Raw genomic sequence first — 16273 nt, 5'->3', positions numbered from 1 at the left:
GGCCTGAATGCCAAGCGCCACGTCTGGAGGAAACCAGGCACCGCTCATCACCTGGCCAATGCCATCGCTTCTGTGAATAATTTTTGTGGCAGCACCATGCTGTGGAGTTGATATTCAGCAGCAGGGACTGGGAGACTAGTCAGTATCGAGGAAAAGATGAATGGAGCAAAGTACAGTGAGATCCTAAGCACACAGCCAAGACAACGCTGTAGTGGCTTCGGGACAAGTCTCAATGTCCTTCAGTGGCCCAGCCAGAGCCCGGACTTGAACCCGATCTAACATCTCTGGAAAGACCTGAAAATAGCTGTGCAGCGACGCTCCCCATCCAACCTGACAGGCAAAAGGCCTCCTGTGGGGATGAGGGTTGGGATAAAAAAATATATATATATATACTGCTCAAAAAAATAAAGGGAACACTTAAACAACACAATGTAACTCCAAGTCAATCACATTTCTGTGAAATCAAACTGTCCACTTAGGAAGCAACACTGATTGGCAATAAATTTCACATGCTGTTGTGCAAATGGAATAGACAACAGGTGGAAATTATGGCCAATTAGCAGGACACCCCCAATAAAGGAGTGGTTCTTCAGTGGTGACCACAGACCACTTCTCAGTTCCTATGCTTCCTGGCTGATGTTTTGGTCACTTTTGAATGCTGGCGGTGCTTTCACTCTAGTGGTAGCATGAGACGGAGTCTACAACCCACACAAGTGGCTCAGGTAGTGCAGCTCATCCAGGATGGCACATCAATGCGAGCTGTGGCAAGAAGGTTTGCTGTGTCTGTCAGTGTAGTGTCCAGAGCATGGAGGCGCTACCAGGAGACAGGCCAGTACATCAGGAGACGTGGAGGAGGCCGTAGGAGGGCAACAACCCAGCAGCAGGACCGCTACCTCCGCCTTTGTGCAAGGAGGAGCAGGAAGAGCACTGCCAGAGCCCTGCAAAATGACCTCCAGCAGGCCACAAATGTGCATGTGTCTGCTCAAACGGTCAGAATCAGACTCCATGAGGGTGGTATGAGGGCCCGACGTCCACAGGTGGGGGTTGTGCTTACAACCCAACACCGTGCAGGACGTTTGGCATTTGCCAGAGAACACCAAGATTGGCAAATTTGCCACTGGTGCCCTGTGCTCTTCACAGATGAAAGCAGGTTCACACTGAGCACATGTGACAGACATGACAGTCTGGAGACGCCGTGGAGAACGTTCTGCTGCCTGCAACATCCTCCAGCATGACCGGTTTGGTTGTGGGTCAGTCATGGTGTGGGGTGGCATTTCTTTGGGGGGCCGCATAGCCCTCCATGTGCTCGCCAGAGGTAGCCTGACTGCCATTAGGTACCGAGATGAGATCCTCAGACCCCTTGTGAGACCATATGCTGGTGCGGTTGGCCCTGGGTTCCTCATAATGCAAGACAATGCTAGACCTCATGTGGCTGGAGTGTGTCAGCAGTTCCTGCAAGAGGAAGACATAGATGCTATGGACTGGACCGCCCGTTCCCCAGACCTGAATCCATTTGTCTCGCTCCATTCACCAACGCCACGTTGCACCACAGACTGTCCAGGAGTTGGCGGATGCTTTAGTCCAGGTCTGGGAGGAGATCCCTCAGGAGACCATCCGCCACCTCATCAGGAGCATGCTCAGGCGTTGTAGGGAGGTCATACAGGCACGTGGAGGCCACACACACTACCGAGCCTCATTTTGACTTGTTTTAAGGACATTACATCAAAGTTGGATCAGCCTGTAGTGTAGTTTTCCACTTTAATTTTGAGTGTGACTCCAAATCCAGACCTCCATGGGTTGATAAATTGGATTTCCATTGATTATTTTTGTGTGATTTTGTTGTCAGCACATTCAACTATGTAAAGAAAAAAGTATTTAATAAGATTATTTCATTCATTCAGATCTAGGATGTGTTATTTTAGTGTTTCCTTTATTTTTTTGAGCAGTGTATATAGGCCAAAACACGCATAACGACAAGAGAGACAACACTACATAGAGACCTAAGACCACATAGCAAGGCAGCAACATGACAACACAGCATGGTAGCAACACAACATGGTAGCAGCACAAAACATGGTACAAACATTATTTGGTACAGACAATAGCACAAAGGGCAAGAAGGTAGAGACAACAATACATCACGCAAAGCAGTCTGCTTCCGCTCTTCCCCCCTCAGGCACTTGAGGGCGCCAGATTGCCCTGCATCACTCACTCCTATTCATCCATTACGCACACCTGCCTTCCCTCGTCACGCGCATCAGCGTTATTGGACTCACCTGGACTCACTTATCACCTGTTTATTTCCTCCCCTATATTTGTCAGTTCCCTGCTCTGTTCCCTGCTGCTGCATTAATTGTCTTTTGTTTTGTATTACTAGTTTGTTGACGCTGTTCCTGTCTCGTTCCATGTCCATTATTTATTAAATGTTTACTCCCCGTACCTGTTTTGTCTCTCCAGCGTCATTCCATGTGACACAACTGTTAGTAAGAGTGTCCATGATTGAGTCTTTGAATGAAGAGATTGAGATAAAACGATCCAGTTTTCAGTGAACTGAAAAGAAGAGCGACCTAGGGATGTGTGTGCTTTGGGGACCTTTAACAGAATGTGACTAGCAGAACGGGTGTTGTATGTGGAGGATCAGGGCTGCAGTAGATAACTCAGATAGGGGGGGAGTGAGGCCTAAGAGGGTTTTATAAATAAGCATCTTGCGACGGGTATACAGAGATGACCAGTTTACGGAGGAGTATAGAGTGCAGTGATGTGTCCTATAAGGAGCATTGGTGGCAAATCTGAAGGCCGAATGGTAAAGAACATCTAGCCGCTCGTGAGCACCCTGTCATGAAGTTGGCCTGTGGGTGAGGTTTATGACCCCCCATAAATACCTTTCTCCCTTTCCTCTCTCTTGACTCTACAGAAGTACTCTTGAAAAGCCTTTGTTAAACATAGAGAGTCTGGGAACATCAAAAGGTGGGGGAAAGGAACCATATTTCAGTAATCCAACCAGCTGAAAATATGCGTTGGTACTAAATGAATATGATGCCAGATCAGTTGGCGTCTGAGACATTATTACTGATGATAGGACGACATAAACTTTCTTTGAAAGTCTACACATTGTAGTTATCAGATTCACATGGAATTGTTGTGCAATTTAAATGTTTAAATATGAAACTATTTGTGAAAAGATGACATGTAATTTAGCTTCTTAATGAGAGAACGTTTTGTCATAGAGTAAACTATGCTCAACTCAGTGGCCCTGCCCATGTGAACAGACATTGGTTATAAACTATAAAACACGCCCTTCTCTCCCCTCCTATATAAAGCCCTTGACGAAAATGTAACTTTCTGTTCCGAGGACGTTAGGGCGACAGTCCTACGTTAAAAGGGCTCAGATAATAAGTTGTTCCAAGGACGTGTGGACTTGAGGTCTCCACGTTGAAAGGACAAAGACCACCTACAGAACTAAGCCAACCTTAGAGAACCTAACGAAATTAGCATCAAATTTCAATGTGAAGGTGACAACCTACACCCCGGAAGGATGAATTTCGACTATACCAGCCAGAATATAGCGTGAGCTTAAAGTATGGCAACTTGGTATGAACTTTGAACTCTTATTCACTAAAGAAGTGATACCTCCTAGCCGTCGCGTTAGCGCAGCAACTGTAAACGTGGGCTAGGAGAGGACGGACAGAGTATATGTCCTACCACACGACGACGGTACTCCCAAGTATCCATTCTACCACCAGATATTCTTCAGAGGACCAGAGATCCATAAAGGAAAAACCGGCCTTCCATCGACGACCAATTTACCGAAGTGCAGCTCAGAGTAAATATTTATTGCATTCTCCTTTTTCAAATGGGCGGTAATTTAGAATGCATAAGATACTGTATTTACGATAGCATAGCTTCTCCCTTTGTTCCTCAGTCTTCCCGCTCTTTCACTCAAACCCAACCCCCTTTCCTTTGTGTAACCAGCCGTCATGTCTTTATGACATAATTTGTAATCAATGTATGATCTATTCTGTGTATATGTAAGTGTGATTAGTTAGGTATTTAGTAAATAAATAATTAAACCAAATTTTGTATTGCTGATTCAACTTGTTAGCTAGGGTTCGTGAAGATAACCAGGAATTTACAACTTTCAGATGAGACTAAACAAGGTGATGATTAAATATTGACTGCTATTGAGGTAAAAGATTTTCTAGGTCTTTAAGAGTTTATTCGGAAGATAACAGCTCTATAAACATTATTTTGTGGTGCCCCGACTTTCTAGTTAATTATTTACCTGATTAGCTTAATCAGGTAATATTAATTACAGAGAAATTATTGTATAGAATAGCATGTCATATCACTTAATCCGGCATAGCCAAAGACACGACAACCCTTACCTGCCGATCTATACATTTTGTCTCCGTAATCTAGCATGGATAGGATGGTCATCTGAATGAATCTGCAGAAAATAAACTCCACAAATACAGGTGTGCCAAGCTTGTAGTGTCATACCCAAGAAGACTTGAGGCTGTAATCGCTGCTCAAGGTGCTTCAACAAAGTACTGAGTAATGGGTCGGAATACTTATGACATTTCCATTTAAAAAATAAATAATTTACCAAACATTTCTAAAAACCTGTTTTTGCTTTCTTATTATGGGGTATTGTGTGTAGATTGATGAAGGGAACACACTATTTAATCCATTTTAGAATAAATATGTAACGTAACACAATGTGGAAAAAGTCAAGGGGTCTGAATACTTTCTGAATGCACTGTAGATGTGTCCCAGAGCCATATAAAGAGATGTATCTGTTACGCTGGTTAGGCAGCCTTAGTTGTGGAGCACAGCAGTCTCTTATCTTTGAGTCAGGCACCAAACCACCATTTCTAATTGAACATGGTCTTGATCAGGGGTGGGCAAAATATGACCCGTAGGATGAATCCGATTTAAATGTGGCCAGCTTGGAATTTGTTTAAAAATACAAATAGAAAACGTTATTCATAGAAAGAGTGTGTTTCATCGTACCACCTCGGCTAGATTTCAGCCCCCTTTGACCTCATAATTAGAGATCGCAGCACCAATATAACTGACTGGGTTCAAAATCAGGCCAACCGGATGCTTCACATTTATACATCTGGTGATATATCTGTCTCATTTTTCTATCTGTGGTCTCACCTTTCAATAGAAGGCTATATTAGTGTATAGCCCAAACTGTTATGACACTGAAGACAGAAGTTGGCAGATCGGCGGTTATGACTTCAGACGAGTCCTGTGAAGTTTGTGGGGGTCGTAGAGCAAAATGTAGAACCCTGTTGTGTTCGTGAGTCTCATGTTTCCAAGGAGGTTTTGTAGGCCAAATTGTTCGGACGCTGCATACGTTTTTGTGAGAAGACCAATTTTCGGGATGTAGCATGGTCTGACAAACACAGCTGTAGCTCTGCCACCTTTCACTGCAGATGAGGAAGTGTGACATCAGCGGATGCGGTGGATTGAGACACAGCCCATGCAAGAAAAACACATCTAATGGGGATGTTTTTAATGGGGATGTTTTTATTATGCTAATTTGGTTTCTGCGGGGGAGCGGATATCAACTCTAGGGTTTTTTAAAACAGTTACACAGTTTAACGGCTGTGATGGGAGAAAACTGAGGATGGATCAACAACATTATAGTTACTCCACAATACTAACCTAATTGACAGAGTGAAAAGAAGGAATCCTGTACAGAATACAAATATTACAAAATATGCATCCTGTTTGTAACAACAGAGTTGAACACATTCAGTTGGCCAACTAACTAGGTATCCCCCTTTCCCTTCCACTAAAGTAATACTGCAGAAAATGTGTCTAAGCAATTATTTTTATGTCCTGAATACAAAGTGTTACGTTTGGTGCAAATCCAATACAACACATTACTGAGTAACATTCTCCATATTTTCAAGCAAAGTGGTGGCTGCATCATGTATCCATTCTATGATTGTAATCGTTAAGGACTGGGGAGTTTTTCAGGATAAAAAAACTAACGAAATGGAGCTGAGCACAGGCAAAATCCTAGAGGAAAACCTGATTCATTTTGCTTTCTACCAGACACTGGGAGATGAATTTACCTTTAAGCAAGTCAATAACCCTTAACACAAGGCCAAATCTACACTGAAGTTGTTTACCAAGAAGGCAGTGAATGTTCCTGAGTGGCCGAGTTACAGTTTTGACTTAAATGTGCTTGAAAATATATGACCTGAAAAATGGTTGTCTAGCAATGATCAACAACCATATGGACAGAACTTGAAGAATTCTGAAAAGAATAATGGGCAAATATTGCACAATCCAGGAAAGCTCTTAGTCACTTACCCAGACAGACTCACAGCTGTAATCGCTGCCAAAGGTGATTCTAACATGTATTGACTCAGGGGGTTGAATACTTATCTAATCAAGATATATTTATTTTTTATTTTTCATGTATTTTTACTTTTTACAAATGTTAGAATTTTTCTTCTACTTTGACATTAGAGAATATCTTGTGTAGATCATTGACAAACAATGACAATTAGTCCCATTTGAATCATATTTTGTCAATACTTTCTAAAGGGACTGTACTTCATTTATTCTAACAACTCATATTTGAGAAAGTACATTTTTGATTTATTCCATATTAAACTTGAGGCCATCACCTGGAACAAAACTATTTGTCTCTCTTGAAGTCGCATGCCATTCTCTCTCTCCCTCTAATCCCTCCCTCTCTCCTTCTAACCACACCCCTCTGGCAGAACCAGGAAGTCCATCCTCCTCCCACAAACTCTCTTCTGACGAAACAAAACTGATCTGAGTCTCGTTGTCAACTGTCTGAGTGAGAGTGAACAACCGTCCAAATGGCTCAGCAGGGAGTTCAGCTGGACCAGGACCAGTTCTGTTGTTCTGTCTGTCTGGATCTACTGAAGGAACCAGTCACCATCCCCTGTGGACACAGTTACTGTAGAAGCTGTATTGAGGACTGCTGGGATCAGGATGTTCTGAAAGGCTATAGCTGTCCTCAGTGCAGAGTGACCTTCACACCAAGGCCTACTCTGAGGAAAAATAACATGTTGGCTGAGGTGGTGGAGAAACTGAAGAAGACAGGAGTCCAGGCTGCTCCCCCTCCTGCTCTGTGCTATGCTGGACCTGGAGATGTGGCGTGTGATTCCTGCACTGGGACCAGAAAGCAGAAAGCCCTCATGTCATGTCTGGCATGTCTGGCCTCTTACTGTGATACTCATCTCCAACCTCACTATGAATCTCCTGCTTTCAAGAAGCACAAGCTGGTCAAAGCCACCGCACAACTACAGGAGAAGATCTGCTCTCATCATGACAAACTGCTGGAGGTTTACTGTCGTACCGATCAACAGTGTATCTGTTATCAGTGTACAATGGATGAACATAAAGGCCATGATACAGTATCAGCTACAGCAGAGAGGACTGAGAAACAGGTAAGACCAGAACAACTTGTTGGTGACTGTCTGATAAACAAAGAATTAAAGATACAGTAGGAACTAAGGCTGTTTGAATATGAAAGAATTAAAATGAGATTGATCCTCAGCATAATAAATATCAACACAAACATTGAGTATATAGATATGTTAACCCAGGTTCTCCAAATGGTCATCCATTGTACACTGATAACAGTTTTGTAAAACTGTTATCATTCATATAGCAACATAATAATACTATATTGCAAAGGGACTTCCTTAAGATTTTAGACAATCCTCTCTATGGGCCCTATGTCACAATACTATACTGTTGATCTACTGGACAAATAAAGCTTGGTAACTCATTGAAGAGTGATTCTCCACAGAGGCAGCTGGGGAGGAGTCAGCAGAAGGTCCAGCAGAGATTCCAGGAGAGAGAGAAGGAGCTGAAGGAGCTCCAACAAGCTGTGGAGTCTTTCAAGGTGAGTATTGTTGGGAGACACCATTTCACTTCTCTCCTCCAGTCAACCAGAGGTAGAGGGGTCCCTCTCCAATCCCCCTGAGCCCCACTCTGGGAAACAGGCTGCTTGGGCTCCCAGTTATAAAGATAATAGACTATTTAAAATGGAGCCTTCTCTCTCTCTCTCTCTCTCTCTCTCTCTCTCTCTCTCTCTCTCTCTCTCTCTCTCTCTCTCTCTCTCTCTCTCTCTCTCTCTCTCTCTCTCTCTCTGTGTATCTCTCTCTCTCTCTCTCTCTCTCTGTGTATCTCTCTCTCTCTCTGTATCTGTCTGAACAGCGCTCTGCACAGGCAGCAATGGAGGACAGTGAGAGGATTTTTACTGAGCTGATCCGCTCCATTGAGAGAAGGCGCTCTGAGGTGAAGGAGCTGATCAGAGCCCAAGAGAAGGCTCAAGTGAGTCAAGCTGAAGGACTCCTGGAGCAACTGAAGCAGGAGATAGCTGAGCTGAGGAAGAGAAGCACTGAGCTGGAGCAGCTCTCACACACAGAGGATCACATCCATTTCCTCCAGGTAACTAAACTGCCTTGTTACATGTGATATGAAAATTAACTTAATGTGAAACTTTTCAATCATTCTGTTCTGTGTCTCTCTCTCTCCAGAGTTATCAGTCTCTCTCCAGTATCAGTGTATCTTCAGACTTACCCAGCATCGTTGTCCGTCCTCTTCAGTACTTTGGAGATGTGAGTAAGACTGTGTCTGAACTGAGAGATAAACTAGAAGACTTCCTTAAAGGAGAATGGACCAAGATCTCCACTACAGGTGTGTTGAAAATAATAACATCAACTTTAGACCATTGAAAGTTCCCTACTAGTCATATACATGTGGAATATGGTATGATGATAACATTCCCTCTCTCTGTCAATGTGTTTGTGTGTCTGTAGTGAATATAGTGGATGTTGTACTGCCTCCAGAGCCCAAGACCAGAGAACAGTTGTTACAATGTGAGTCTCTTTATTGTGAAGTAACTAACAGTCTCTTTTTACTGACACTCCTAACAATCCCTCTAGAAATATATAGCAATAGTAGATCTAATCAAAGACTGGGTATCTATCTGACTCCTCATATTTCTCTGATTTGATCTCTGCTGTGCTCTAATCAAAGACAGGGTAGATACAGTATCTGACTTAACTTATTGTTCTAACTCCCCTCATTGGTCTCTGCTCTGCTCTTCTCCCAGATTCCTGTCAGCTCACACTGGACACAAACACTGCGAACACACACCTCTCTCTGTCTGAAGGGAACAGAAAGGTGACACGTTCACGCCTAGCCCAACCATATCCTCGCCATCCAGACAGATTCACAAATGACTTGATGATTCTATGTAGAGAGGGTCTGTCTGGACGCTGTTACTGGGATGTGGAGTGGGCTTTGTGTTATTACAGCAGTCTCATATAAAGACATCAGCAGAATACAGAGAGGTATTACATTTGGACTAAATGACAAGTCCTGGAGTTTAAAGTGCTTTAGTGGTGGTTATTCTTTCAGACACAATAATGTTGAGACTAAAGTATCAGGCCCTCAGTCCTCCAGAGTAGGAGTGTACCTGGATCACAAGGCAGGTACTCTGTCCTTCTACAGTGTCTCTGATACAATGACCCTCCTCCACAGAGTCCAGACCACATTCACTCAGCCCCTCTATCCTGGGTTTTGTCTCTCTGGTACTGCTGAGCTGGTTAAACTGTAGTAGGTTCCACATAGATACTAGTCATGCTGGTGTAGTCTATAGCTGAGCTGGTTAAACTGTAGTAGGGTCCACATAGATACTAGTCATGCTGGTGTAGTCTATAGCTGAGCTGGTTAAACTGTAGTAGGGTCCACATAGATACTAGTCATGCTGGTGTAGTCTATAGCTGAGCTGGTTAAACTGTAGTAGGGTCCACATAGATACTAGTCATGCTGGTGTAGTCTATAGCTGAGCTGGTTAAACTGTAGTAGGGTCCACATAGATACTAGTCATGCTGGTGTAGTCTATAGCTGAGCTGGTTAAACTGTAGTAGGGTCCACATAGATACTAGTCATGCTGGTGTAGTCTATAGCTGAGCTGGTTAAACTGTAGTAGGGTCCACATAGATACTAGTCATGCTGGTGTAGTCTATAGCTGAGCTGGTTAAACTGTAGTAGAGTCCACATAGATACTAGTCATGCTGGTGTAGTCTATAGCTGAGCTGGTTAAACTGTAGTAGGGTCCACATAGATACTAGTCATGCTGGTGGTGATGGTCCCCAGATATAATGCTCTGATTTTCTTTACAATTATTTATTTCTGACTGATTTGATCTTCAGAGATTTCATCCATTATAATACAATGTTTTAATCTTGTACATTCACATCATCATGATGTATGGTGTTGATGTATATTGGTTGTCATTCAGAACCATTGATATGTTTTCTCAGTTGGTTCTTTGTCTCTATGTAATTCTCCTCAATGGCATTGAACAGGTAGTATCACTAACTAACTAACTAACTAACTAACTAACTAACTAACTAACTAACTAACTAACTAACTAACTAACTAACTAACATGGAACAGGTAGTATCACTAACTAACTAACTAACTAACTAACTAACTAACTAACTAACTAACTAACTAACTAACTAACATGGAACAGGTAGTATCACTAACTAACTAAACTATATTAAACAGCAGATATCTTGACTTGCCACTCAGTATATCAGCAATGTTCAGAATAGTACTTTAATATCATTGGAGATTGATGGTCTTTTTAATCCACTATCCAGAGTCAGGAACAGATGAAGTTAGGTCTGCTACTGTTCAGTGATTAAATATGATTTATGGTGATGGGAAATAAAAAATACAACACTAAACTTCATCTAGTAATAGTTTTCTTTGTTATTTATTCTAATGTGTGTCTTTAACTTGTAAATGGATTGTGTTGAAGCTGGCTTGTAGTGTGGATGATATAATAGAGCCAGGAGGAGAGAAGAACATAATATAGAAAACAGATGAGATAAAGACTTCTGACTCTGTCCCAAAATGACACCCTGTTCCCTATGTAGTGCACTAGGTTACTTCTGACCAGATCAAAGTAGTGCACTACATAGGGAATATGGTGTAGATTAGAATATTAGAATATGATACTGTAATGTTAGTGGTTGACTCATTAGGATATTAGAATATGATACTGTACGTTAGTGGTTTCCTCATTAGAATATTAGAATATCATACTATAATGTTAGTGGTTGACTCATTAGAATATTATACGTTAGAATATCATTCTGTATTGTTAGGGGTTGCCTAATTAGAATATCATACTGTAATGTTAGTGGTTGACTCATTAGAATATTAGAATTCATACTGTAATGTTAGTGGTTGACTCATTAGAATATTTAAATATCAGATTGTAATGTTATTGGTTGACTCATTAGAATATTTGAATATCAGATTAATGTTACTGGTTGACATATTAGAATATCATATTGTAATGTTACTGGTTGACTCATTAGAATATCATATTGTAATGTTACTGGTTGACTCATTAGAATATTTACATTTTAGCAGACGCTCTTATCCAGAGCAACTTCCAGTAGTGAATGCATACATTTAATTTCATGCATTTTTTTTTTGTACTGGCCCCCCGTGTGAATTGAACCCACAACCCTGGCGTTGCACACACCATGCTGGCGTTGCAAACACCATGCTCTACCAACTGAGCCACAGGGAAGCCTATCATATATATCATATTGTAATGTTAGTGGTTGACTCATTTGAATATTTGAATATCATATTGTAATGTTAGTGGTTGACTCATTCGAATATTAGAATATGATAGAAAGAGGAGGAAGGGAAGCGCTACTGAGGTACACAATAGTACATTTTGGTAGACAGAAGGTGCTCTTTGGTAAAAGGGGTGAATTGGTAATCAAAAAGAAAGGAGGACCAAGGCACTCCATATAATTAATTAAAATGCCTTTATTTGTATGGCATGTTCAATAGAAACAAGGTTTTATTAGAATATCATATTGTAACGTTAGTGGTTGACTCATTAGAATATTTCAACATCATACTGTAACGTTAGTGGTTGACTCATTAGAATATTTCAACATCATACTGTAACGTTAGTGGTTGACTCATTAGAATATCATACTGTAACGTTAGTGGTTGACATGTGCAAGAAGATATGAATGATGTATATTGTGTTATTGACTGTACGTTTGTTTATCCTATTTGTAACTCTGTTGTTTGTGTTGCGGTGCTTTGCGTTATCTTGGCCAGGTCGCAGTTGTAAATGAGAACTTGTTCTCAACTAGCCTACGTGGTTAAATAAAGGTAAAATAAAAAAATATATACATATTAGTATATCATATTGTAACATTAGTGGTTGACTCATTAGAATATTAGAATATTATATTGTAACATTAGTGGTTGCCCACTAATTTTCTTATTTTTCTTGTGTTATGTTTTTCAGTTCTCATCTCTCCCTATAAGGTCTTAAGTCTCTCTATGACCCTCCTGAGCCTGTGTCCTCTTCCAAAGTGTGCAAGGAGATATGAATGATGTCTAAAAATGGTAGTTAGTACACACATACAGTATGATCTCAAGATGTTTTTTAAGCTCTATTAAAATATGTGGTATATTTCTCATGGAATGTATTCAACTTTATTTGAGGTATATTGCTGAGCAGTTGTCTATTTGTGTTCATTGTGTAATGTGTTTTAGTCTGAAAACCCCCTAACACGTTCTTCTCTTAATATTCAAAACAGTGACACAATTCCAAATGTCTCCTGAGCTGAAGACCAAAGTAGAGTTGTATCTCTGTAAGAGATATTCAAACACCCTCTCAAAGACAACATACATGTTCTTTCTTTTACTTGTGTTTTTTTCTCCATCTGTCAGCCGTCCTCCAGCTGACATAGGATCTGAACACAGCTGATCCAGAACTCAGCCTGTCTGAGGGAAACAGGAAGGTGACAGCCACTGATAAAGCTCAGCCCTCTCCTGACCATGCAGAAAGATGTTCCTACTGGAGACAGGTGCTGTGTAGAGAAGGCCTGTCTGGAGTCTGCTACTGGGAGGTAGAGTGGAGCAGTGGATGGGTTGAAATAGCAGTGTCATATAAAGGGATCTGCAGGAAAGGAAAGGCCCCAGAGAGGAGATTTCTAGGTGACAGTCAGTCCTGGACTTTGGAGTGCTATCCCCCCATTGTAGGTTTTGGCACAATGATAATAAACCAGAAATATCTGTCCCCTGCTCCTCCAGAGTAGGAGTGTACCTGGATCACAGGGCAGTTACTCTGTCCTTCTACAGTGTCTCTGGCACAATGACCCTCCTCCACAGAGTCCAGACCACATTCACTCAGCCCCTCTATCCTGGGTTTGGGATTGGTACAAAATCATATTTCAAAATAATTACCAGTTGATATTATTTCAACTATTTCAGACATATAGATGGAGAGCTTCTGGGTTATTAACAGTCTTCCAGTAGGTCTATGATCTTGTTTAACATCCTTTTTTTGATCAGTATTGTAATAAAATACATTCTTTAGACAGTACATTCTTAATAGACTGGTCCCAGATCTGTTAGTGTTCTTGCTAAACAGATGGCATGATAACACATACAAACTGACACTCAGGCTTCAGACTTTTACTGTCCACCTTATCACCTCTTGGCTGTTTCAATCCTCTGTAAATGTGTCCCTTTTTCTCTTGATGTAAAACTGTAGTACTGGCAAACCAGTCAAACCAGAAACTGGGATCATTGTTTATCCAGTTATGATCAGATGATAATTTTTAAATCATGTATGTGTATGAATCCAAACAATTCAGTTTTCTGAGTCAATTACTGAATCAATGTGATCTTTCAAAATACAACTCATCATCATGACATTGGAAATGCTCTATTATTGAATTGATTGACACAATGAATCAGCTATTTCCAGTAATCTTTATATCAGTATTCCATTTAGACAAATAGATGACACATAACTCACTCCCATATCATGTCCATTTAGACTAATAGACAGTACATAACACACTCCCACATCATATCTATTGTGGTAAACCGTGGGGTGTTGGGTTGAGCGTGCAGAGATTGAACAAAGTCAACAACGCAGCCACTGCTAGCTAGCCTACTCCACCAGCCAGCAGTACTGTATCATTTTCGTCATTTTAGTCAATAAGATTTTTGCAACGTAAGCTTAACTTTCTGAACATTCGAGACGTGTGTCCACTTGTCATTCCAATCTCCTTTGCATTAGCGTAGCCTCTTCTGTAGCTTGTCAACTATGTGTCTGTCTATCCCTGTTCTCTCCCCTCTGCACAGGCCATACAAACGCTTCACACCGCGTGACCGCTGCCACTCTAACCTGGTGGTCCCAGCGCGCACGACCCACGTGGAGTTCCAGGTCTCCGGCAGCCTCTGGAACTGCCGTTCTGCGGCCAACAAGGCTGAGTTCATCTCAGCCTATGCTACCCTCCAGTCCCTAGACTTCCTGGCGCTGACGGAAACATGGATTACCACAGATAACACTGCTACTCCTACTGCTCTCTCCTCGTCTGCCCACGTGTTCTCGCATACCCCGAGAGCATCTGGCCAGCGGGGTGGTGGCATTGGAATCCTCATCTCTCCCAAGTGGACATTCTCTCTTTCTCCCCTGACCCATCTGTCTATCTCCTCATTTGAATTCCATGCTGTCACAGTTACCAGCCCTTTCAAGCTTAACATCCTTATCATTTATTCCCCTCCAGGTTCCCTTGGAGAGTTCATCAATGAGCTTGACGCCTTGATAAGTTCCTTTCCTGAGGATGGCTCACCTCTCACAGTTCTGGGTGACTTTAACCTCCCCAAGTCTACCTTTGACTCATTCCTCTCTGCCTCCTTCTTTCCACTCCTCTCCTCTTTTGACCTCACCCTCTCACCTTCCCCCCTACTCACAAGGCAGGCAATACGCTTGACCTCATCTTTACTAGATGCTGTTCTTCCACTAATCTCATTGCAACTCCCCTCTAAGTCTCCGACCACTACCTTGTATCCTTTTCCCTCTCGCTCTCATCCAACACTTCTCACTCTGCCCCTACTCGGATGGTATTGCGCCGTCCCAACCTTCGCTCTCTCTCTCCCGCTACTCTCTCCTCTTCCATCCTATCATCTCTTCCCTCTGCTCAAACCTTCTCCAACCTATCTCCTGATTCTGCCTCCTCAACCCTCCTCTCCTCCCTTTCTGCATCCTTTGATTTTCTCTGTCCCCTATCCTCCAGGCCGGCTCGGTCCTCCCCTCCTGCTCCGTCCTCCCCTCCTGCTCCGTGGCTCGACGACTCACTGCGAGCTCACAGAACAGGGCTCCGGGCAGCCGAGCGGAAATGGAGGAAAACTCGCCTCCCTGCGGACCTGGCATCCTTTCACTCCCTCTCTACATTTTCCTCTTCTGTCTCTGCTGCTAAAGCCACTTTCTACCACTCTAAATTCCAAGCATCTGCCTCTAACCCTAGGAAGCTCTTTGCCACCTTCTCCTCCCTCCTGAATCCTCCTCCCCCTCCCCCCCTCCTCCCTCTCTGCGGATGACTTCGTCAACCATTTTGAAGAGAAGGTTGACGACATCCGATCCTCGTTTGCTAAGTCAAACGACACCGCTGGTCCTGCTCACACTGCCCTACCCTGTGCTTTGACCTCTTCTCCCCTCTCTCTCCAGATGAAATCTCACGTCTTGTGACGGCCGGCCGCCCAACAACCTGCCCACTTGACCCTATCCCCTCCTCTCTTCTTCAGACCATTTCCGGAGACCTTCTCCCCCACCTCACCTCGCTCATCAACTCATCCTTGACCGCTGGCTACATCCCTTCCGTCTTCAAGAGAGCGAGAGTTGCACCCCTTCTGAAAAAACCTACACTCGATCCCTCCGATGTCAACAACTACAGACCAGTATCCCTTCTTTCTTTTCTCTCCAAAACTCTTGAACGTGCCGTCCTTGGCCATCTCTCCTGCTATCTCTCTCAGAATGACCTTCTTGATCCTAATCAGTCAGGTTTCAAGACTGGGCATTCAACTGAGACTTCTCTTCTCTGTGTCACGGAGGCTCTCCGCACTGCTAAAGCTAACTCTCTCTCCTCTGCTCTCATCCTTCTAGACCTATCTGCTGCCTTTGATACTGTGAACCATCAGATCCTCCTCTCCACCCTCTCCGAGCTGGGCATCTCCGGCGCGGCCCACGCTTGGATTGCGTCCTACTTGACAGGTCGCTCCTACCAGGTGGTGTGGCGAGAATCTGTCTCCGCACCACGTGCTCTCACCACTGGTGTCCCCAAGGGCTCTGTTCTAGGCCCTCTCCTATTCTCGCTACACCAAGTCACTTGGATCTGTCATATCCTCACATGGT

The 16273-nt window shown here is 42.9% G+C and overlaps 1 protein-coding gene across 1 annotated transcript; it reads left to right on the top strand.

Moving 5' to 3' along the window:
* The first annotated feature begins 3684 nt into the window (after positions 1 to 3684).
* On the top strand, positions 3685 to 9355 carry LOC115192786 (E3 ubiquitin-protein ligase TRIM47-like). Its single transcript, XM_029751641.1, has 7 exons — positions 3685 to 3823; positions 6750 to 7445; positions 7811 to 7906; positions 8221 to 8454; positions 8544 to 8703; positions 8826 to 8885; positions 9122 to 9355. The coding sequence occupies exons 2-7, from the start codon at positions 6852 to 6854 to the stop codon at positions 9337 to 9339; spliced, it is 1362 nt and encodes a 453-aa protein (XP_029607501.1). The 5' UTR covers positions 3685 to 3823; positions 6750 to 6851; the 3' UTR covers positions 9340 to 9355.
* Positions 9356 to 16273: the final 6918 nt, after the last annotated feature.

The sequence above is a fragment of the Salmo trutta genome, chromosome 4 (genome assembly GCF_901001165.1).
Source record: "Salmo trutta chromosome 4, fSalTru1.1, whole genome shotgun sequence".
Taxonomy (NCBI): Eukaryota; Metazoa; Chordata; class Actinopteri; order Salmoniformes; family Salmonidae; genus Salmo; species Salmo trutta.
The sequence above is the reverse complement of the archived record's forward strand: the minus strand, read 5'-3'. Positions and strand labels throughout refer to the sequence as shown.